The sequence below is a fragment of the Megalopta genalis genome, chromosome 5, assembly GCF_051020955.1.
Source record: "Megalopta genalis isolate 19385.01 chromosome 5, iyMegGena1_principal, whole genome shotgun sequence".
Taxonomy (NCBI): Eukaryota; Metazoa; Arthropoda; class Insecta; order Hymenoptera; family Halictidae; genus Megalopta; species Megalopta genalis.
In genome coordinates this window covers 8383013-8403553 of record NC_135017.1, presented here as the reverse complement: position 1 = coordinate 8403553, position 20541 = coordinate 8383013, and the positions used below count along the sequence as shown (strand labels likewise).

Below are 20541 nucleotides of genomic sequence, written 5' to 3'. Positions count from 1 at the left end.
ATCAAGTGAAAATTACAAATGTATAATTTCACGTTGTACCGACTTTTATTAATGATTGCTAAAAGTGTTCGTTATCTTCGATCTGCAGAGAACTCAAAGTAGTAAGCTGCTGTCTGCAGTAGTAGCACTCAATAACATGTCAGGCAGTAACGCTTTAGTTTCTTCCTTATGATATACAGTGAATGAAAAATAGATTTCCAGATTTTGCGACGTAAGTGATTTCTTCGTCAAGCAATCGATACAACGAGTTGATGCTCCAGAATATTATATCGCATGATTAAATATTTCTTTCCTACGTTGTTATAAAAATAAATCTAGCGTTCCTTTTTAAGTCTCCCACGCATTTCATAGCGCACGTTTTAAATAACTGTATGTTAACTTGTCAGAAATACATGTATCAAACTTTGCACAAACGTAAGAAAGCGTAGGCATCTACTCCCGAATTGTCCTACTTGAACTCCGAGCATGATAAATTTCTGTTAAATTAATTTCTAGCCTTTAGTATCAGCGAGTCCAAAGCGTTTTCGCGTGGTCAGTACTCTCGTGGCCCGATTTGTACGACAGTGCGTACTATACATACAAATACTATGAATATCCGCGGTTGGACTGCCGGGTCATGACACACAGGTTGCGTGTGTGCACACGCACAGCGACCGTTGCGTAAATCGCGGAGGACGGATGGCGTCGTAACGGCAACTTGCGTAACGGGGACCAACGATGAATCGGAGCCCACGGATGAACGTGACGAGCGATCGATTTGTCCAGCTCTGTGACATTGATCGACGCGATTCGCTACGCTTTTACTTATTACACCTACGCACCGTCCTGTACGCAGCGCGACGTAATCGGTTGTGCGTCGGCGGGCCCAGAGATTACGGGGGCACTGGCCCCGCCGTACATGCTTCTACGTAATCGCCGAAAAGCAAACTGCGCAAGCAAATCCTTCAGAACAATAAATCTCCGGCTTTTGTTCTTACGGCTCTTTTTCAGATCGGCAAGGCCGCATTATGCTGCCAGCTCTAAGACGTTTTTATCTTCTTCAATTCTTCACTGTAATAATGGAGCGCCGGAGGTCCTAACCGTTTCTTCATTGCATTCTCATTGTGTGTAGATGGGTTTGTGTTCAATGGGAGACAGTGTCAGAATTTGTTTGTTTACCTAAAGTATAAAAATCATCATTCGAATACTCAGTTTCTAGAATTGTTAAAAACAATGGGAAGACAAATGTAATTCAGAAATATGTTTAAGAAGATTAATGGATAAAGCAACAGAGATTGTCCTATGCAATATCAACTAGACAGATATCAAAAGGGTCTTCTGTCTGAGGATTAGTGATACCAAATTTCCATATGTCCTAGACACTGTGTTAAATGATGACCTAATGCTGCTTTCCATACAATTTCGAGAATGCTTTCTATACTCAAGAACGTAACATCTAAAGCATTCGAGTCAGCAAGGAAAGCCTCTGCCGTATTACTAAAACAATGTGGAACTTATTATTACAATTGTTTGAGATTCTGTTAATTAAAATTAGCCTTCAAAGACAATTGAACGTGACACCACACTGAATGCCAGTGTATCAACAGTGAACCACTCCGTATATCATTCGCATGACTTCCTCATTGCAGGCATGACTTTTTAAACACAATATACCATAGGCCCCTAGAATTAGACTCCATCGAAGTCCTCTTCATCCACAACACACCATTCATCCGCTCTCGAGACGGCCCGGAATACCAAAGATCTACCAGATTCGTCGTAAACACAGATTTATTAAAACTTCAGTAACATCGATTGGGTGGGCGAGTGGTAACGATAATAGTAATTAAAAAGTACTTCAAGGGAGCGCGGCGGCAGCGGCCGAGAAGGCGAGGGGCGCTGCGAACGCCACCGGGGACGAGTAGGTGGAGTAGTAGGCAACGGGTAATCCTTTAGCCTCGGAGAGAGTGATCACTCGTTGAGACCTAACCGGGATCTGCAGGGGGGCAGCTACAGCCCTGACGGGCGCTTCCTGGGCCTGTTGGGTCCTCTGTGGTCGTTCCTCCGTTTCAAGTCGCTGTTCAGGCCTCTGGCGTTGTTGAGCTTGTTGCTGGGCTTGCTGCTGTTGCGCCTGCTGGAAGTGCAGCCTGGATTGTTGCTGGAGCTGCTGAAGCTGACGCAGTTGTTGCTGCTGCTGCTCTTGCTGTTGCCTCTCGATATCTTTCAGCTGCTGCAGTTGCTGCTCCTGCTGTTGTCTGAGTTGCTGCTCCCGGATGGGAGCGGAGCGCAGAGGTCCAGACCTAGCTTCCACCACCTCGACGTCAGAGTCCGGTCCGCTAGAGGGTATGGCAGGCGCTGGAGCAGCCGCGGCCGGTAAAACAGGTGACACTGCGGCCGGCGCTATTGCAGGTGCATATGGTACTACCGGCGCGGCGATGGCTGCCAGAGCGGTTGCCGGTTCACGGCTGACTACCGCGTTGAACCCGTTGATCGGGTCGGCAGTGTATTCGACGATGCGGCGGGTGCCGTCAGCTTCGATCAGACTGTAACTACCCTGAACGATGTCCCCGTTCCTGGTCTCGTACTGCGCCTTCGAGTCGCCTGTCACCGCGTCCTGCACGTCGTACGCGAAACTATACTGCGGCGCCGCGTCCAGCTCTTCGAGTTTCGCGGGTAACACCAACGGCGCCGCGGGTACCACCGCCCCCTTAGCGAAAACCGCCAAGCTTAAGAATACGATGAGCTGAAATTTGAAACAGGGTGTTTGGTTAGGGGATGGTCAATCCCAGTGCTGTATACCGTAAGTTAATGTTTAGTAAATAAGAAATTAGTAATCGTGAGATTGCAGACAAATGGACGTTATGGTACTAATTTATTTCTTTGAAGATTGAAGATGAACAGATTAAGATGTAATTAGAAATGTTTTGTTTACTGTAACTCAACGATTTACTGTTTGAGGGCTTTCATGAAACTTTTGTGATTTTTAGGCTGACGGTGTTAATCCTTGCAAAAACCTAAGGCGGCTATAAGAGAATTAATTTGAAGTAGAAAGCACCCAGTCCTACTGTCTAAGGGATGACGAAGTTTTTATAAGCTGGTTGAAGTAGAGGTAAAGATGAACCGATTTAAATAAAGAATGCAGAAGGTAGTGCCCATTATAAAAAAAAAATAGAGAACAGTCAAAATATGTCTGAAAAGTTAAAATGCTTCGCACTGATTATTCTTTGCAACTATTTCAGGCTTTCCATTCTAATGGAACTTGGTTTACTCAAATAGTCCAAAATAAAAATTAACTTTTAAACCTAGACAAAGGACAATGGCACCCATAGAGTAAATGCAAGTATTATGGAACAACCATTGCTAATTGTTTGCTAATAGAAATCCCACTTAGACGACTTTGCCCCATTGGCAAGCTTTTGAAACCGAGTGTTCCGTGTCACCAACTTTTATCCAATATGAGCGACGGCGCGATCAAGGTGTTAGCGTCCAAAGAGGCGCCATAGAAGCTTCCCCTAGCAATCACTGAGCCGCGGACTCACCTTTCCAGCCATGTTTGATTTGTGAGAGGATCGTCAGAGGACTGATGCCTCAGGGTAAGATTGCCCGTACTTTTATACGGCTGATGGCGGTTTTGTGTCATCCGTGAGCAACAAACGAAGCTATTCCTTGCACCCAAACCCGCTGCCGGGCACCCGTGGCTATCACACACGCGCAATCGCCCCCACTTGGTCCCCCCTTCTTTTGTTCTTTGTACCGTCCGGGCCCGGGTTGGGCCCGGCGCGGCGGAATCCTCTTTCTTTCTGTTGCCATCCGATGACCTCCTCATAAAAACGTTGCGATGGTACACGCGACACGGCGACCGATGAGTATACGCGCTTATGTTTCTTCATATCGGCCCGCCGCGCCGCGGCGTATACACGCGACCTGTATGCCAATATGTCGAAGATACATGTAGGAGCCGGCTCGAGGTCGTACGACGAAACCCAGCCTGAACCCTCCCTCTCGGTGGCCAAGTCCCCGTTGCCAAAAGTCCCCTGGTTGTTGCGCGATAGTTATCGATTAACATTTACATGCCGTCCGACAGCTTCACACTTAGGCAACCGGTGCGCCGGGATTAGGATACCGCCGTTAGCCTCTGCCCAAAAACGCATGTCACTGATAGCCGGTGCATACGAAATCGATTATTTCGAATAAGGGTGAAGATACTTGTAAAGGCGAAAAAGATGTTAAAACTTACTTTTTAATCGTTTTTAGTAATCTTAAGACATTGGTTTTTGATGGAACTGGTTCCGGTGACGGGTAAATGCCGCTGGCATCACAGTGGTAGCGTATTCGCAGTTATAATGCGAACGCCGACGGTATTTTTTTAATTTGGTAATAATTTTTTCACCTAAACGATTACGTTAATTGTTCTAGAAAAATATAAAAATACAACTTGCCTGTCTGTAGAACGTGTCTCTAATTTTTCTATAATTATGGTTGCAGAGAAACAAGAATTTCAACATCATTGACCGTCGCATTCCAAGCTATAAAGCCTACGGATTTGAAAAGTATGCTATTCGTTCCAGTCATAAAAGAATGTCGCAGAGAAATTACGTAGTTGTTTTACCGTTGAATGCTACCAAAACCAGATTTGTTATTTTTTATTGCTGTGCAATGTACGTTTGTCCTTGCCTGAATTCGGAGAATTTTCGTAAACAACTCGGTAGTGATATTCCAGGATCTGTGAAAAAACCGTCTGATTCTTGGTACCCTCACTTTTATTTCTGCATTTATATTTACCTATATCTGTTGTTTTATAAATGCAATACATGTATAATATTTATTTATTTATATGTATTTATTTATTATTTGATAGTGAATATGGTTCGCATCAACCAAAACAGACTGTCGCCGAGTTCAATGCCACAAACATGCGAGTTATATTCCGCAAGGTTATACAAGGTCACGCTTACTCGCATAGCTAAAAATTTGGAGAATTTGCTTTTATTAATTACTTGGTCCAATACCGTACAGTTTCTAAACAAAAAAATATTTCTGGATTTGCTGATTTCAAATTTCTGTAGAACCTAAAAACCATACTAATCGGCCACTGATCGACCACACGCATCTCTGTCGTACATCCAACATGGAGTACGACACATTTCATGTTACTGCCGCACTGCGATCAAACCGGATCGTGTTTTACGACGAGCCAGACACGCGCCGAGGATTATCTTGTCCAACAAAGTTGTACAACTCGTTGTACAATGAATCGTGACGCGTATGGACTCCTTAAGGGGTCGTGTTCACCGACCTGAGACAAATAAGATTTTTGGAAAGCGAAACATAAGCAGGTATACAAGGATAAATAGATTTTCAAGAATTTTTGGTAAAAAGGAAAGTAACTTTAATTTGTAAGGGGAGGTAGTTTTAATTTCAACTAGTCTGTCTTCAAGGAGTTACGTAGGGGTGAAGAGTTGAAATAAAACTGTCGATTAACTGTTTCAGGGATTATCGTGTATAAATTAGCCGCTTCGATCGCTGTGTGTCATAAACAATAGATTATGCCGTGCATAAGCGTGCCAATTCGTTAAAAATATCCGAGAAGTTTATGCAAGTTCAACAGTTTTCTGAAAAGCTGATAGCAGTGAGACGGTTGCGTCTACCATTCGGAAAATGGGGAAACGTTTCGGAGGATCAGTTTTGAAATTCGGAACGTATCGACAGCGTGGAAATATGGAGGTCGAGAAAAGAAAGAAAGGACATGATGACTGTGCACATGGAATTCACCGGCTTTCGTAATTTCGGCGACTAACCTCGGATGACTCCATTTGACGTATCGGCATACAAATTGACCGGTCACTTACGACTCGTCGTCATTTGAATTTCGGAGGCCGCGGGGAACGCTTCGGAGAAAATAAGCGGGAACGTGACAGTGATGAAACTATCGATTTCATCGCTGACTTCGATCAAGTATTCGTCTTCATCGGAAATTATAATCTGGTAATTTAGCTTTTCCTAGCGCGGTTTCTTTTATCATTCAAAACACAATGCAATGACTGAAAATTGTAATAACTGAAGTAATCTAACTTGGATTTCCATGGATTATTTTATATTATTTATTATTATTTTATTTTATTATTATTGATTGCAGTACATTCAGGATACGGGCCACAGCGTCGAATATTGATGGCAGCGTTCGCATAAGTAGTATTGCTATCTATATGTCAGACGCGTGAAACTTACATAGCGTATACTAATATTAAATACTCTCTTATACTTAATAATATGATCTTGTGTGCTACAAAATGTCTACAACATAGGAAATGCACTGAATTATAAAAAAAAATATTACTTTTTACTTTATCTTCTACAGTTAATATAATAATTTAGGAAATAAGTAGAAAGTGTGGTTAAATTAATGCCAATGTAATTTATTTTTCTTTATATTACTAACATCTTAAAGAAATCAGTGATCTTTAGAAGATAATGGTAATACTATTATTTTACATTCTAATTATTTTATTCTTATTTGAAAATGGACTTTATTTAAAAACGCGACTAATGTTTATACAAATGAACGACTAATTTCTAATTCGTCTCGCTTTTGGATCGCGCATCGGTATTGTGAAACGATTACAGCGAAGACCAGTATTTGCAGTCGATCCATTCTTCCCTCTACTTATTATGCGCGACGAACGTGCCACGTGTTGCATTAATTGAAATGAATTTGTGTTCGCTGGGTGCATTTAAATGGCTCGCCTATCTGTCACATAGAAAAACGCGTTCTACTTCCACTTTCCTTCACTTTTATCCACCATTACTTTGATTTTGAAAATCAAACAGTCATCTTTTATTTCGTTATTAAATATTTCAAGATCACTGCCAGGTCATAAACCTTAAGGCTATAACATCTCTCAATGATTTCAAAATGCAGAATGATAAACTAGAATAAACTACGATCGAATGAATTTATTATTTAGAAATTATTATCATTAATTATGATATTAATTGAACTGATTCTCGATAATTTATATTGTGCCAAATAATATTCAGGCTTTCAACATTTCTATGTGCTGCACATTGCACACATACAAGATGATCTAACTAACACTAAAATGTCTCACCGATTGTTTCGCATTAAGCATAAACTTGCAACGTTAAAAACTGTACATTTCTACAACAATTCTCTTATAATTGGCATAACCATGTTTCAAGAGAATCGACAAGATATTTCATTCTACATAAGTTTACTACACCATTTCTGTAATTCTTCGTTGCAGTTGGAAGCTATGATTAATAAAAGACAGCGCATATGGAATTGTATAAAAGTCTTTAATATAAACATTTGATTGCAGTATGTACAATGTGAGATGACTAGTTGTATAAAGAAGATCGGTCTACACAAGCGAGCAACTATACACAACTGTTTCGCATAATCGTTAAATTACAAAGATCTGCCACAATGATGATGAACATGAAGGTCCTTGAGAAGTTAGCGAGCGCACGTTTCGGTAGTTCCCTAAGGAAGGAACGCCAGGGGAGCGACCTTGACAGCGGGCTTGATGACAGCGACCGGCTCCCTGTGTACCACGGCGTTGAACCCGTTCACGGGGTCAGCGGTGTACTCGACGATCCTCCTTGTGCCATCAGCCTCGATGAAGCTGTAACTGCCGCTGACAACGTCACCGTTCCTGCTCTCGTGCTGGCTCTTCGAGTCCCCGGTCAAGCTATCTTGCACATCGTAGGCATAGGTGTATTGAGGATGGGGGTCATAGTTCAGACCAGGGTCTACAGCCGCCAGTTTGGCCACTGGTGGCAGAGCTGGCACTGCCACTGGAATTGCGGCGCCATTGCACGTGGCCAATACGGCGATTGCCATTACGATGATTACCTGTAATTCAATTTTTATTTAAATAGGCTGCTAAATCGTTTGTAAAAATCTATACTGATATAATAATATCAGTATAGATTCAGTATATAATGATATCATTTAATAATATTGTGCGTTGTTATTATCGTTGAAGAGTGGATCAATAAGCTGAATGTTAACTGTTAATCATTTTCAACGAACTATTACATTTTCTTCAATTGCACTATTTACACGTCTTTCTCAATCTAATTTGCTTATCCTACTTCTTCTATCATGTATACGCGCACGGCTTTTCTATCCTGGATCTCTTCCTCCGGTTGCTCTTCTTCCACTGTCATTTCTTTTACTATTACATTCTCCGCTTTTTCTCTACTTTCTTCCACTCTTATCCCTCCGCCTCAATTATTTCGAGAAACTATGAAATAACTGCTTCTATTTCTCACCTTGACAGCCATGTCGATTAAGTCTGCGAACGATCTCGTGGTTGAAAGCCGAGAATGAAACTGACTGTTCGATTTCGAGTGACAAACGTATTTATAGGGACCACAGGGTGATCATTCGTTGTACGTGAACCGATGCTCGCCGCAGCCCCCGATGCATCGCAAACAGTTTTTCGAAGGCGCGTACGTGACACGCTTCTGTTCCCCGCAGCAAAAGTTTCGCTCTCGTTCGAAACGGAACTCGACTACCGGGCTTATCGAGATGAACGAGTGTGATAGCCTTAAATAATTGAAAATAAATTGTTGCTCTACAATAATTAAATATAATTTGAAATATGTAAACTGCTTATCAACTTCAACAGAAACTCAGACCGTCGATTATAAATACTTCCTGGAACACTCTCCATCCTCCATTTTTTAAATTGATCTGCTCGTCATTAAAATATGGTGTAATCGATCATAACTGATGATGGTACCCCTTAAAAGAGAACACAGTATCGCTGAGGCCACGGATCTGCTGATTATGATTACACCGGTCGCTCCCAAAAAGTAGCAAGGATTACAAAACATAAAATATGAAGGAAAACATGATAAAGCCGGTCAATAATTCTTCTAGCTTACCATTTGTTGTGCTTTCACCGTTGCGTAATTCAGTGCGGTTTTAGTTCCAGCAGTAAGTGTAACGTTTCCGTCATGCGAGCACACGGTGCGAAGAATACTAATGGCTACTAAGTCGAGACGCGCTGTTCTGGATTCCTTGCATTTCGCTTTTAAATTTGGAATTCCGTATCCGGTTTTGATCATATTTTAATACCAATTACGCGTGACATCGTATCAGGTTACGTAATAATAAAATATATGATTAAGAAAGTCTCGTTTATTAATACATATATTACAAAGTTTCATTTAGCACTACATAATTCCACTAGTAACAGATTTTAAGCATTCTTAATTTCATTCTTGTCTCATTTTGAGTTCATAAAAGAAGTATACACAGTATACAAAGACATGTGTACAAGTTTGTTCCTCTTGCTTATAGTATAAGCTTATCCTAGAATTAGCTTATAATATAAGACTATAAACTCAAAATAATGTTAAAAAAAGTAAAAACTATTTCCTCTTAAAATAACTAATAATACAATTGTTATTTAAATTTATAAACTTACTTTTACAAGTTTTTGTTCATCGATTAGTAAAAATGTTTGTTTATTACAGTAGATCACACTCATTACTTGTTAGCTGCTAAGATGAATATCTATTTAATGGAAATAATTTCTAAGTAATAATTTTTGTATATACATAGTTAACTTTTTACATAATTATGAAGTTAGTTAGATTAATTTGTGCAGATTTCTGGATACGATTTCTCACAGCTAACGAGATCAACAAGCATGTTCTTATGAAAATAATCTTTATACATTATTATTATTTAAAAATATAATACTATTATGGCCATGTAATCTTCTGTCTTTTCTTTGACGGAGCTTCCTGAAAAATACCGTTTCTAAATTACTTTTAATTCAATTAATAAGAAATATGTTGTACCTTAACATACGATGTCCATCTATAGAAAATCCATATAATTCATAGTTTTCTTATGTAGATTTATGAATAATAAATGTACGTACATCGTGCTTCCCATCATTAATACGTTTATCAGAATCATTGAAATCTCTCAAATTGTTTGAATTACATAAACGTATCTTCTTAGATGTTTGTTTAAATTCATTCACAGGAGATTTTGGTTTTGTCGCACAAGAAGATGGAGATGATTTTATTTCACTTATACTTCTTTTTGTATTATGTGTACCATTTCTATAAAAAGTATTATATAAAAACATTATTTTATTTTATTGCAACATAAAATGTATATTGACACGAATCTTTTTGGAAAAAAGTTAACATACGTAACTATCCCAAATTTTGAGTAGCAATAAATTACTTACAATGAAGCTATGTCTCTCTGACAATCATCTACAGAATTCTTTTTCTCTTGATCATTAATCTTTTTATTATCCAAATTTTCAGAATTTTCATCTTCTCTTTTGGGCAAAGGCATTGCCACACGTTTGTATAATTCTATTAACTGAGATCTGGATAAATGTTTATAATTATTAAAGTCGATGCAACACTGCAAACAAATAAATATGTATGTGTTTAATTACAATACACATCTAAATGTCAAATATTCTTTTGCTTAAATAATGAATCATAGTTTAAGGCTGACTTATATGCATAATAGATAGCTTCATTTCAAATGAATCTATTCTTGCATAAGTAATAGTTTAATTCAGTAAAAACAATTAACTTACAACGGATAAATAATAAAAACAAAGTGTTAGTAAACATAACCTTACGGGCTTACATTTTCTAAGATTTCCCGAAGCTCAGGTTCTGACAGTACCTCAGGATGAGTTAAATGAAACATTTCCATTATTGACATTTTCTTAGCTCTTTAGATTTAACAATGAGAAATGTAATTCAATATGAAACAAAAGATGCCGTTATCGGTTGCGATTATCTTTGTTTTATCGTATCATTTTTTATGATATGAAGTACTTCATCTAGCTGTAATTGCACATTGTGTTTTACATATATTTAATTATATAATTTCTAACGGGCACAAATTTTGTATAGTTATAGTCTTTTAAAACCATAATATGAATTTAGTGTTTCGTTAGAACTCTATGCATCATCAACTTCTGCTTCTACTGTATGACGGAAATACAAACAGTGACTTACGTACATATACAACTTATACATATAGTACATGTAGCATATCTACACATCACCTTTGTAATTAAAAATACAGTACGTATCATTCTATTTGACAGTTGTATATTCAAATATTTATTTTGTAATAAAGTGTTAATTCAATTAACAATTAAATAGTTATTTCAATCATCAATCCAAACAGTGACTAAAAACTTATTTTAGTTAACTGTATACAATTAAATACTCTATGTCCACAAAGTATACAGAGCTGTCAGTCTGACAGTTTGACCACTAATGTATAAGATTTTTGCCATCTATGTTGCAGTATACCTATGAATTGCTATGAATATGTATAGTTGTTGTTTATCGTAGTAAGTATGTAAATAAAGTGCGTCAAAAGTGATTGAAACGTAGTGTTTATATTGTGTAATTATAGAATAATGTTCAATGCGTTAATAATTACAAATATTACTTTCAGTTAAAATGGATAGCTCAAACGATTCAAGCTTATATAGGTTAGAAGGTACTGACAAAAGTCAAGGTGGAGGTTTAATTATCCGCAAAAAGCCTTCTGATCACACATTTAAGAAGCCTCAGATGTCTGTTCTGGGTCTTGATAAGCTTGCAAAACGAAAAAGACAAGAAAATGCACAAGAGTCGAATTCGACAAGATCACACTCACCGGATTCAGAGGTTAAAGAAAGAAAATACAGATCATATGCTGAGGAAACACCAACCCATACTGGTGGAGTAAATTCTGAAGCACAAAGAAGATTAGAATCTCGACTGAAACATCAGAGACTAAGTGCTCAGGACAAGCATCACAGGCATCATAGAGAGCATAGTAGAGACAGCGATTCTCGAAGAAGAGACAGAAGTAGAGATAGGGACAGAGATAGAGATAGGGATAGAGAAAGAGAGAAGAGTAGAAGCAGAGGCAGTGTTAGACAAACGCCTTTGAGATTCAAAGATGAACCGCAGACACCAGTATTTAAAACAAAAGTAAAGATAGAATTTTAGGTGATTACAATGAAAGTTATCATTTCTAATTAGATGGAATAATTATGATTTATGACTTTTATAGGATCCAACATCCAGAAGTAATTGGGACGATGATGAAGATGAAGAACCAAGAAAGTCAAGTTGGGATCATCCAACACCGAATCTTTATAGCAACAGAGACAGCCGTGAAAGTACTAGAAGTGAATTCACTCCTTCGTATAAATATAATTCTTGGAATAAAGATAAAGCCAGTGGTGCTACTCCCATGGTAGATGGAGAAGAAAAAGAGTTGTGGGAAGAAGAACAACAGAGGTATCCATTTTTATAATGCTTTTAGCAAGTATGTTTTCAATTATTTCATTAACTACAACTAAATGTTTGTTCTTAGATTGGACAGGGAATGGTATGCCTTAGATGATGGAGAGAACCATGCATTTGCTGACGTGTCCGAGGAGTATACACGTAAAAAGGAAATGGAACTCGAGGCAAAAAGACAAAAACGTCTCTCTGCGCAACAAAGGCAAATAAATAAGGATAATGAATTGTGGGAGCGTAATAGAATGTTAACATCTGGAGTTGTAAGTTCATTAGACCATGATGACGATCCTGATGATGAGGGTGAAACTAGAGTGCACCTCTTGGTTCACAATGTTGTCCCACCATTTTTAGATGGTAAAATATATTTTAAAAATCTGCCTACTGCTAATTGATATTTTGCCGTTTATTAAAATCTAAATTTGATATGGAATTTTGTAGGTCGAATTGTATTCACTAAACAGCCTGAACCTGTAGTACCTGTACGTGATCCCACTTCTGATATGGCTCTTGTTGCAAGGAAAGGTTCAGCATTAGTACGGGCATACCGTGAACAGAAAGAGCGGCGTAGAGCTCAGAAAAAACATTGGGAGCTAGCTGGAACTCATATTGGAAACATTATGGGTGTTCGTGATAGGAATAAAGAAGACAAAGAAGAACCAGGACAAGAGCACGATTTTAAAGCTGGTCAGAAATACGCTCGCCACATAGGAGCTGATGAAGTTACAGGAGAAGCTAAATACAGAACTATTCAACATCAAAGGAGAAGCCTACCTGTGTTTGCGGTACGCCAAGAACTGTTAAACGTTATTAGAGAAAACAGTGTTGTAGTTATAATTGGAGAAACTGGTAGTGGAAAAACAACACAATTAACACAATATCTCCATGAAGATGGATATAGCCGTAATGGAATAATTGGGTGCACGCAACCTAGAAGAGTAGCAGCTATGTCTGTAGCTAAAAGAGTTTCTGATGAGATGGCTACTAGCTTAGGAGATAAAGTTGGCTATGCTATTCGTTTTGAAGATTGTACTTCAAAAGATGTATGTATTATCCTTAAACAATATTACTAACCTTAATAAAAATTGCTTAAGTTATTATTTCTTTAATATTTCTTCTCGTAGACTGTTATTAAGTATATGACTGATGGTATTTTATTGAGAGAAAGTTTAAGAGAAGGAGACTTGGATCGATATAGTGTCATCATTATGGACGAAGCTCACGAGAGATCTTTATCTACCGATGTGTTATTTGGTTTGCTCAGAGAAGTATGCATTTTTACTATTTATAATGAGATTTGAGTAATAGCTATTAATGCTTAATAATATTATTATTAATGCTTAATATTACAGGTTGTAGCTAGGAGGCACGATTTAAAATTAATCGTAACATCCGCTACTATGGATTCCAGCAAATTCTCGGCGTTTTTCGGAAATGCTGCGACGTTTCAAATTCCAGGTCGCACATTCCCAGTAGAAATATTACACGCAAAGAACGCAGTAGATGATTATGTAGATGCTGCTGTAAAACAGGTGTTGCAAATACATTTACAACCACGTTCTGGCGATGTATTGGTATTCATGCCTGGTCAAGAAGACATTGAAGTCACCTGTGAAGCGTTGAAAGAGCGATTAGCCGAAATCGAATCAGCTCCACTACTTTCTATTCTACCAATCTATTCACAATTACCCTCAGACTTGCAGGCTAAGATCTTTCAGCGTTCTGAAGGAGGTCTGCGAAAATGTGTTGTGGCTACCAATATCGCAGAAACTTCGTTGACCGTAGACGGTATTGTATTCGTCGTTGATTCTGGATACTGCAAGCTAAAGGTTTACAATCCACGAATTGGTATGGATGCTTTACAAGTGTATCCTGTGTCTAGAGCTAACGCTGATCAACGAGCTGGAAGAGCAGGACGTACTGGTCCTGGCACATGTTTTAGATTATACACCAGAAGGCAATACTTAGACGAGTTACTTCTAACTGGAGTCCCAGAAATACAGCGAACCAATCTTGCTAACACTGTGTTACTGTTGAAATCTTTGGGTGTGCAGGATTTATTAGCGTTTCATTTCATGGATCCTCCTCCTCAAGACAATATATTGAATTCGTTGTATCAGCTATGGATCTTGGGCGCTTTGGATCACACAGGACGTCTTACGCCTTTAGGACGTCAAATGGCAGAGTTTCCTTTGGACCCTCCCCAGTGCCAAATGTTAATAGTGGCTTCCCAACTGGGATGTACTGCTGACATACTTATCATAGGTATGTCCAGAAAATTATATAACTTTTTCAAGCGAAAACGGTTTCATGAATAATGTGTTTTCTTTTCAGTTTCAATGTTATCAGTGCCGTCGATATTCTATAGACCCAAAGGGCGCGAGGAGGATTCTGATTCAGCGAGGGAGAAGTTCCAAGTACCAGAATCCGATCATTTGACGTACTTAAACGTATACAATCAGTGGAAAACAAATGGCTATTCGAGTTCATGGTGTAACGACCATTTCATTCATGCGAAAGCCATGCGTAAAGTAAGAGAAGTGCGACAGCAACTTGAAGAGATTCTAAAGCAGCAGAAAATGGAGGTTGTGAGCTGTGGCACAGACTGGGATATCGTTCGGAAGTGCATTTGTTCGGCATATTTCCACCAAGCAGCCAGACTGAAGGGTATTGGCGAATACGTTAATTGCCGTACCGGAATGCCATGCCATCTCCACCCAACTTCCGCTTTGTTTGGTATGGGATTCACACCGGATTATGTGGTGTACCATGAGCTTGTTATGACGGCTAAAGAGTACATGCAGTGTGTCACTGCCGTTGACGGACACTGGCTTGCCGAGTTAGGTCCTATGTTCTTCAGCGTGAAGGAAACTGGAAGAAGCGGACGAGCGAAGAGACGAAAAGCGATGCAGCATTTGCATGAAATGGAAGGACAAATGAAGGAAGCAGAGGAGGAGATGAAAGCTAGAGCTCAGGAACAACTGGAACGTGAGCAGGCTTCTATCAGAAAGTAAGTTACCATACTATTTTTAGTTATGCACTTTACAATGTTGTTGTTCGTTACTTCATTTTTCTATTATTTTATTACAGAAAAGAAATATTAACACCTGGTATCAGGGAGCCAGGAACTCCAGCACCTTACCGTAAAACTCCAGGCAGATTAGGATTGTAATTACCATCTGAATGTGTATATATGAAGAATGACGTATTACACCACTTATAATGTTCTTGCAATGAAATTACGTGAATTGTCACGTACTAACTTATTTTATTTTACATATTGTGAAAAATAAAATATTCAATAATACAAATTGTTTTAATAATAAAGTTCAATTTTCCAAAAGTATATATCTAAAATTTATTTTATAACACTGTTTTCCAAGGGATATAGAACTTAAGGAATAAAATAAATAAAACTATTTTTATACCAATATTTATTATCAGTACAGACATATCGCAACTCCTATACACATCATGTATCGATATATTTATATTATACCAATTTTATTTGCAACATCGAGTGCGTCGTAATCACGCGTTAACCGCACATATGCTTTCTTTTTACCATCAGGCCTGATTAAAGTGTTAACTTTGGCTACATCAACATCATACAACTTTTTGATAGATGCCTTAATGTGGTATTTGTTAGCCCGCGTGTGTGCAATAAAAACTAACGTGTTGTTGTCTTCAATCTTTTTCATGGCTGCTTCAGTGGTCAATGGGAATTTGATGATATTAAAAGCATCCATACTGAAAAAGTATTTATAATTGTTTTCATTATAAAAACAAATTTGAATTGTACTTAATTATTTACAAATTATATTAGAACTTACCGATTCCTGTTTGGTACTGATTTTCTGGTATACTTTGGATTTCTTGGTGGTCTGTATGTTTTCGGGCGATGGAAATGTACGGATGTTCTTATTTTCCTTACTCTTGATCCATGAACACACCTCAAGATCTATAGAACACAAATATATCTTGTATTATATGCATAAATAAAACAGTATTTATATTATAACTTTCCCAAATCAGTATGATATTATGTAATCATAAATTTTCATAGAGATTCCCTATTATATTTCATCATGAAAAAGCAGAATGAAAGAAAATTGTATTATAGAAGTTTTAGTTATCAAGATTCAACTATATCATATGCATAAACAAGATATCTTACCTTTTTCTGAACTTTGAGTGCCTTTTGAACAGGTCCCGCTGGTTTTCCACCTTTAGGTGATTTCTTTGTAGCCTGGACATTCTTCTTGGGTTTGCTGATGAGTGGTTTAGCAGCAACCTTAGGTGTAGGCTTTGTTGCTGGTTTTGTAGCGGGTTTAGCAGCATTTGTGGCTTTAGCTGCTGCTGGTTTCTTTGCTGCTGGCTTAGCAGCTGGTTTCGTCACTTTTGAAGTGGAAGCAGCTGTTGCTGGCTTCTTCTCAGCTTTCTTCTCCGTTTTCTTTTCAGCCGGTTTACCGGCTATAAACAAAGATTCGATGAATTTAATCATAAAACAATAATTCACTAATACAATACACATATATATATATATATATATATATATATATATACAATATTTATTTTTGATTAACTCATATTTAATGATTATCTCCATTTACAATAATTGGAATTGCAAGTTAATATTGACGCACATTTTTTTAGGTTATGGTAACCATACACAATTACAGAATGACAATTTCGCAAGTTGATACTTTCAATTTGTATCCATAACTTAAATGTATAAAATAATTATTTAACAGATACTGGCAAAATAAAACGATTATTCATATGTTGTATAAAAATGTTTACTAGTGCACATACAGAACCAACCACATGGCTAATGTTGCAAGTAATGATAAATTTATGAAATGACGTTACATATCACCTATTTTATAAACATATTTATATTTATCATTTGTTTGATATTTTCGAACTACTTTTACAACATTTTCGAAGATACTTCTGTTTTATTTACGGTTTTTTAAAAGTACCTGCTTTGTCCGTGGGTTTAGGTTTTGGAGCCATCTTGCTAAAAAGAACGACAGCACTAACCGGAAGTAGACGTATGGAAGATTGATTCAATACGTTAATTGTTGATATCCTAATTCAATACTTCTTAGAAACATATAAAATTCATTAAATTTTTTCAAATATAAAGTTATCGCAATTTTATTACAAATTTATCCTAGTTTTCAGAAGTATGTGTAACAATTCAAATTATTGAAGCTGTAATACATATGTGATTTGTTCTTTTACGATTCAAATTACAATAAATACACACGCGCACATATACTTTTATTCTACGACTTCATGTAATTTAAATAATAATGCAAAAGTATTACAATAAATAATATTAATTTATTACTTCAAGGAGTGCGAATTAGATTTTTATTTTTATTCGTGCGTAATATAAATGCTCAAATAAGAAATATGTACGTACATAGATAAGTGTACACCTGCCACAGCAACCAATGTTTTTATTTAGGTGAAAATTATTTCTGCTAGCAATGAGGGTGCATTCTATAATACGTTATTGTTCTCTGAAGCTTTGTAACTTGTATGTTGTCCTAGTAATATGTCTAAATGCAGTAATTTAGTCAAATTTGTAAATAGTAGAATTAACTAAACCGTTGATACATTACAAAATTTAAATTTCAATTACAAAGTAAAAATTACATGCTGTGCAAGTAATGCTAGAAACGCGTTCGGCTGTTTATAAAATGTTAGAAGTTGCGCGGTATGATAGACAGGTATGATTCAAATATACTTTTATTTTAATCATTGCATTGTGAAGAGAAATGGTAGACGTCAAGAAATTCAATAGACAAGATTTAGTGAATTTTTGACTGTGTAAAATATAAATATTTATTAACGTTGCATTCGAATTTTTCATTTGATATATGTATGTTCTTTAAAGGTTGCAAAGTAACATTACATGTCGTTTTATTATTTATTTATAAGAATAACACGCAGGAACCTTATTTTTCAAATGTATTATATGTAATACTATATATATACATATACATAATCACTACATACATAATTTTATTTAGATCGATAATTGGCCGCCACCATTTTCATCCGACATCACGCCATACAATGAAACAAACTTCAGTACGCTTGTTAGGCGATCATGTGCGTCGAAAAGTTTGTCTCTGAGAATTTCGAAAACGATAATAGTAGGAGACGTTTCTGTCGGAAAATCATGTTTAGTGAATCGGTAACTATATTTATTACACACACACATACAAGTGTAATAAAAGATCATAAAATAAGAACAAAATTTAATATTGTTTACATTACAGATTTTGCCATAAAACATTTGATGCTAACTACAAAGCAACAATTGGAGTAGATTTTGAAGTGGAAACATTTGACATCCTTGGCATACCTTTTCATTTACAAATGTAAGTTTTCCATAAATATATCTATTCACTGATATTAATCATATTTTATACATTTCACTAAAACTGTTATTATTGTCTTTTCTATTTGCTTTAGATGGGACACAGCTGGTCAAGAAAGATTTAAATCTATTGCAGCTTCTTATTACAGGGGTGCAAATGGTAATTATCAGCATGTCATACTAGTAGTATAGTAGTAAAGGAATTATTTATTTTTATTTTTTAGTGATTGTTGTTACATTTGATTTGAGCAATTTAATATCTTTGGGACATTGTGAACGATGGTTATCCGAAGCTGCCAAAAGTAATAGAGAACCGTACCATGTGTTTCTAGTAGGCACAAAACGAGATTTGTTGGTAAATCACATAGATTTTCTATATTAATGAGGTACTATACAGAGCTGAATATAAATTCAGTCTGATCAGAAATAATATTTTTCAGTCAAATCAAATATATAGAATAATAGAGAAGAGAGCTATTGTTGTGGCACAGAAATTGAAAGCTGAATTCTGGGCTGTATCATCTAAAACAGGGGATGGTGTATCAGAATTATTCACAAGAATTGCTGTACTGACTTTCCACTCCATGGTTTTAAACGAGTTACAATATATCAAACAGAAAATCAATATTGGCTCTGATTTAATAAGTATGTAAAATAGCCGAATAGAAAATACTTTTGTTCCATGAACATTTCACTTTAAAGTGCACTTCTTTCAGCACTTAACAATCAAACAGAAAATCTTAAGCAAAGAAGAAAGAAGAACAAATGCTTTGAATGTTCTGGATCAGTTATAGAATATTAAATAAAGATATTAAACATACGAAAGAAGCAAAACTCCTGTGTATTATAATTCAAACGATATCAATTTGAATAAAGTAATACTGTGTCTTATATTCGTTTGTGACATATATTTAAACACAAATCTAATGCAATCGACGATTAACGATTATAGTTGACATATTTAATTAATAACTACAATTTTAAAAAATAATTAAGATTCATATTTCTATTAATAAATCATAATTTTTAAGAATTCATTTCTTCAGATCGTAAGCATTAAACAATCAATTCAGTTCAAAATTTTAATCGATTGTAGGTCGAACGAAGCTAAGATTGTGTTGCGTTGCCACGAAGATGTTTAAATAAACCGCGCACAAAAGAACCTTCCGGCTGCGTATCGAGTAGGGATTCACCCGACAATCTTGCTTTGTTCTTCGTGTTTGTCCATCCTTCTTGGTCTTGAATTCACTCATGTATTTCTCTTAACCGGAAGAAATACGTTCTGCTCGCAGATTCGACAGATAAAGTTGACGACATACGGTCAGTCAGACTGTAAATCATTTAATGTGTGGCACATCGACAGACCTGCCGCACACGCGTTGTCACGTCAATTTTATCCTCCACAATAGTGAAAATCCGTAGTGCCTAGATCATTTTTTTCGTGAGTGCAACGCATCAAAATTAAAGAAAGTGTAGTCACGTGGCACGTCGCTTCACCCAGCTTTTCATCCAGAAAAGTTTCACGGAGGACAATTGCTTCCAACAATCGAAACTTCATTTCACCGAAAACGCTTCTTCAGGTAAATGAAAAGGTACATTTCAACAGGTAGTAGTGTCAATTATGGTGGTAATAGTGTAACAGGTAGTAGTGTGCGTGGTAGTTTTATTTATCTTTAAAGTAGTAAACTTGCAAGTAAATTATTGCCACTATTACTACTGCTATGAATGTATTTAATTACGTTTCCTTAACCCATTTTAACAAAAACTTCCACTGAACTTAACATAAATATTAGATCTCTATGAATATTTTGATATAAACGTTATCAACAGTTGTA

General features: G+C 36.8%; 6 protein-coding genes and 1 long non-coding RNA gene across 9 annotated transcripts; 3 read left to right on the top strand and 4 right to left on the bottom strand.

Moving 5' to 3' along the window:
* Positions 1–1752: 1752 nt before the first annotated feature.
* CPR3 (cuticular protein 3) lies at positions 1753–3611 on the bottom strand. Its single transcript, XM_033471487.2, has 2 exons — positions 3519–3611; positions 1753–2722 (listed from the first exon to the last, which is right to left on the bottom strand). Exons 1-2 carry the CDS (start codon positions 3528–3530, stop codon positions 1838–1840), a joined length of 897 nt encoding a protein of 298 aa, XP_033327378.1. The 5' UTR covers positions 3531–3611; the 3' UTR covers positions 1753–1837.
* Positions 2338–6348, top strand: LOC117220976 (uncharacterized). The gene is made up of 5 exons (XR_013033549.1): positions 2338–2888; positions 2967–4353; positions 4465–4727; positions 4838–5964; positions 6116–6348. It is a non-coding gene; the product is annotated as an uncharacterized LOC117220976 (long non-coding RNA).
* A 929-nt stretch (positions 6349–7277) lies between these two features.
* CPR4 (cuticular protein 4) lies at positions 7278–8367 on the bottom strand. Its single transcript, XM_033471492.2, has 2 exons — positions 8278–8367; positions 7278–7855 (listed from the first exon to the last, which is right to left on the bottom strand). The coding sequence occupies exons 1-2, from the start codon at positions 8287–8289 to the stop codon at positions 7484–7486; spliced, it is 384 nt and encodes a 127-aa protein (XP_033327383.1). The 5' UTR covers positions 8290–8367; the 3' UTR covers positions 7278–7483.
* Positions 8368–9133: 766 nt separating this feature from the next.
* LOC117220973 (uncharacterized) lies at positions 9134–11015 on the bottom strand. Its single transcript, XM_033471489.2, has 4 exons — positions 10640–11015; positions 10221–10405; positions 9903–10089; positions 9134–9762 (listed from the first exon to the last, which is right to left on the bottom strand). The coding sequence occupies exons 1-4, from the start codon at positions 10715–10717 to the stop codon at positions 9721–9723; spliced, it is 492 nt and encodes a 163-aa protein (XP_033327380.1). The 5' UTR covers positions 10718–11015; the 3' UTR covers positions 9134–9720.
* Positions 11016–11246: 231 nt separating this feature from the next.
* On the top strand, positions 11247–15652 carry l(1)G0007 (ATP-dependent RNA helicase l(1)G0007). Of its 3 annotated transcripts, none has more exons than XM_033471484.2 (9): positions 11247–11360; positions 11468–11991; positions 12074–12303; positions 12380–12663; positions 12748–13349; positions 13431–13574; positions 13659–14571; positions 14641–15316; positions 15397–15652. In XM_033471484.2, exons 2-9 carry the CDS (start codon positions 11473–11475, stop codon positions 15476–15478), a joined length of 3450 nt encoding a protein of 1149 aa, XP_033327375.1. In that variant the 5' UTR covers positions 11247–11360; positions 11468–11472; the 3' UTR covers positions 15479–15652. The 3 variants fall into 3 exon arrangements, with proteins under 3 accessions (XP_033327375.1, XP_033327377.1, XP_076378545.1); XM_033471486.2 differs by having other exon boundaries at positions 11342–11364; XM_076522430.1 differs by lacking the exon at positions 11247–11360 and having other exon boundaries at positions 11373–11991.
* Positions 15653–15723: 71 nt separating this feature from the next.
* Positions 15724–17396, bottom strand: RpL23A (ribosomal protein L23A). Its single transcript, XM_033471488.2, has 4 exons — positions 17292–17396; positions 16484–16779; positions 16140–16267; positions 15724–16056 (listed from the first exon to the last, which is right to left on the bottom strand). Exons 1-4 carry the CDS (start codon positions 17323–17325, stop codon positions 15795–15797), a joined length of 720 nt encoding a protein of 239 aa, XP_033327379.1. The 5' UTR covers positions 17326–17396; the 3' UTR covers positions 15724–15794.
* A 500-nt stretch (positions 17397–17896) lies between these two features.
* LOC117221024 (RAS oncogene family member RabX5) lies at positions 17897–19599 on the top strand. Its single transcript, XM_033471586.2, has 7 exons — positions 17897–18050; positions 18354–18520; positions 18606–18707; positions 18802–18866; positions 18931–19061; positions 19147–19351; positions 19423–19599. Exons 1-7 carry the CDS (start codon positions 17991–17993, stop codon positions 19506–19508), a joined length of 816 nt encoding a protein of 271 aa, XP_033327477.2. The 5' UTR covers positions 17897–17990; the 3' UTR covers positions 19509–19599.
* The last annotated feature ends 942 nt before the right edge of the window (positions 19600–20541 follow it).

What these genes read in the sequence shown, in the direction of transcription:
- LOC117221024 (XM_033471586.2), top strand. Translation starts at nt 17,991, where the DNA reads ATGCTAGAAACGCGTTCGGCTGTTTATAAAATGTTAGAAGTTGCGCGG. An exon ending in ATACCTTTTCATTTACAAAT is followed by an intron (nt 18,708 to 18,801) that starts GTAAGTTTTCCA and finishes TATTTGCTTTAG; the next exon opens with ATGGGACACAGCTGGTCAAG. An exon ending in TATTGGCTCTGATTTAATAA is followed by an intron (nt 19,352 to 19,422) that starts GTATGTAAAATA and finishes CACTTCTTTCAG; the next exon opens with CACTTAACAATCAAACAGAA.
- LOC117220973 (XM_033471489.2), bottom strand. Translation starts at nt 10,717, where the DNA reads ATGTCAATAATGGAAATGTTTCATTTAACTCATCCTGAGGTACTGTCA. An exon ending in CAGAGAGACATAGCTTCATT is followed by an intron (nt 10,090 to 10,220) that starts GTAAGTAATTTA and finishes TACTTTTTATAG; the next exon opens with AAATGGTACACATAATACAA. An exon ending in TTAATGATGGGAAGCACGAT is followed by an intron (nt 9,763 to 9,902) that starts GTACGTACATTT and finishes GGTATTTTTCAG; the next exon opens with GAAGCTCCGTCAAAGAAAAG.
- RpL23A (XM_033471488.2), bottom strand. Translation starts at nt 17,325, where the DNA reads ATGGCTCCAAAACCTAAACCCACGGACAAAGCAG. An exon ending in TAAACCCACGGACAAAGCAG is followed by an intron (nt 16,780 to 17,291) that starts GTACTTTTAAAA and finishes CTTTGTTTATAG; the next exon opens with CCGGTAAACCGGCTGAAAAG. An exon ending in CACTCAAAGTTCAGAAAAAG is followed by an intron (nt 16,268 to 16,483) that starts GTAAGATATCTT and finishes TGTGTTCTATAG; the next exon opens with ATCTTGAGGTGTGTTCATGG.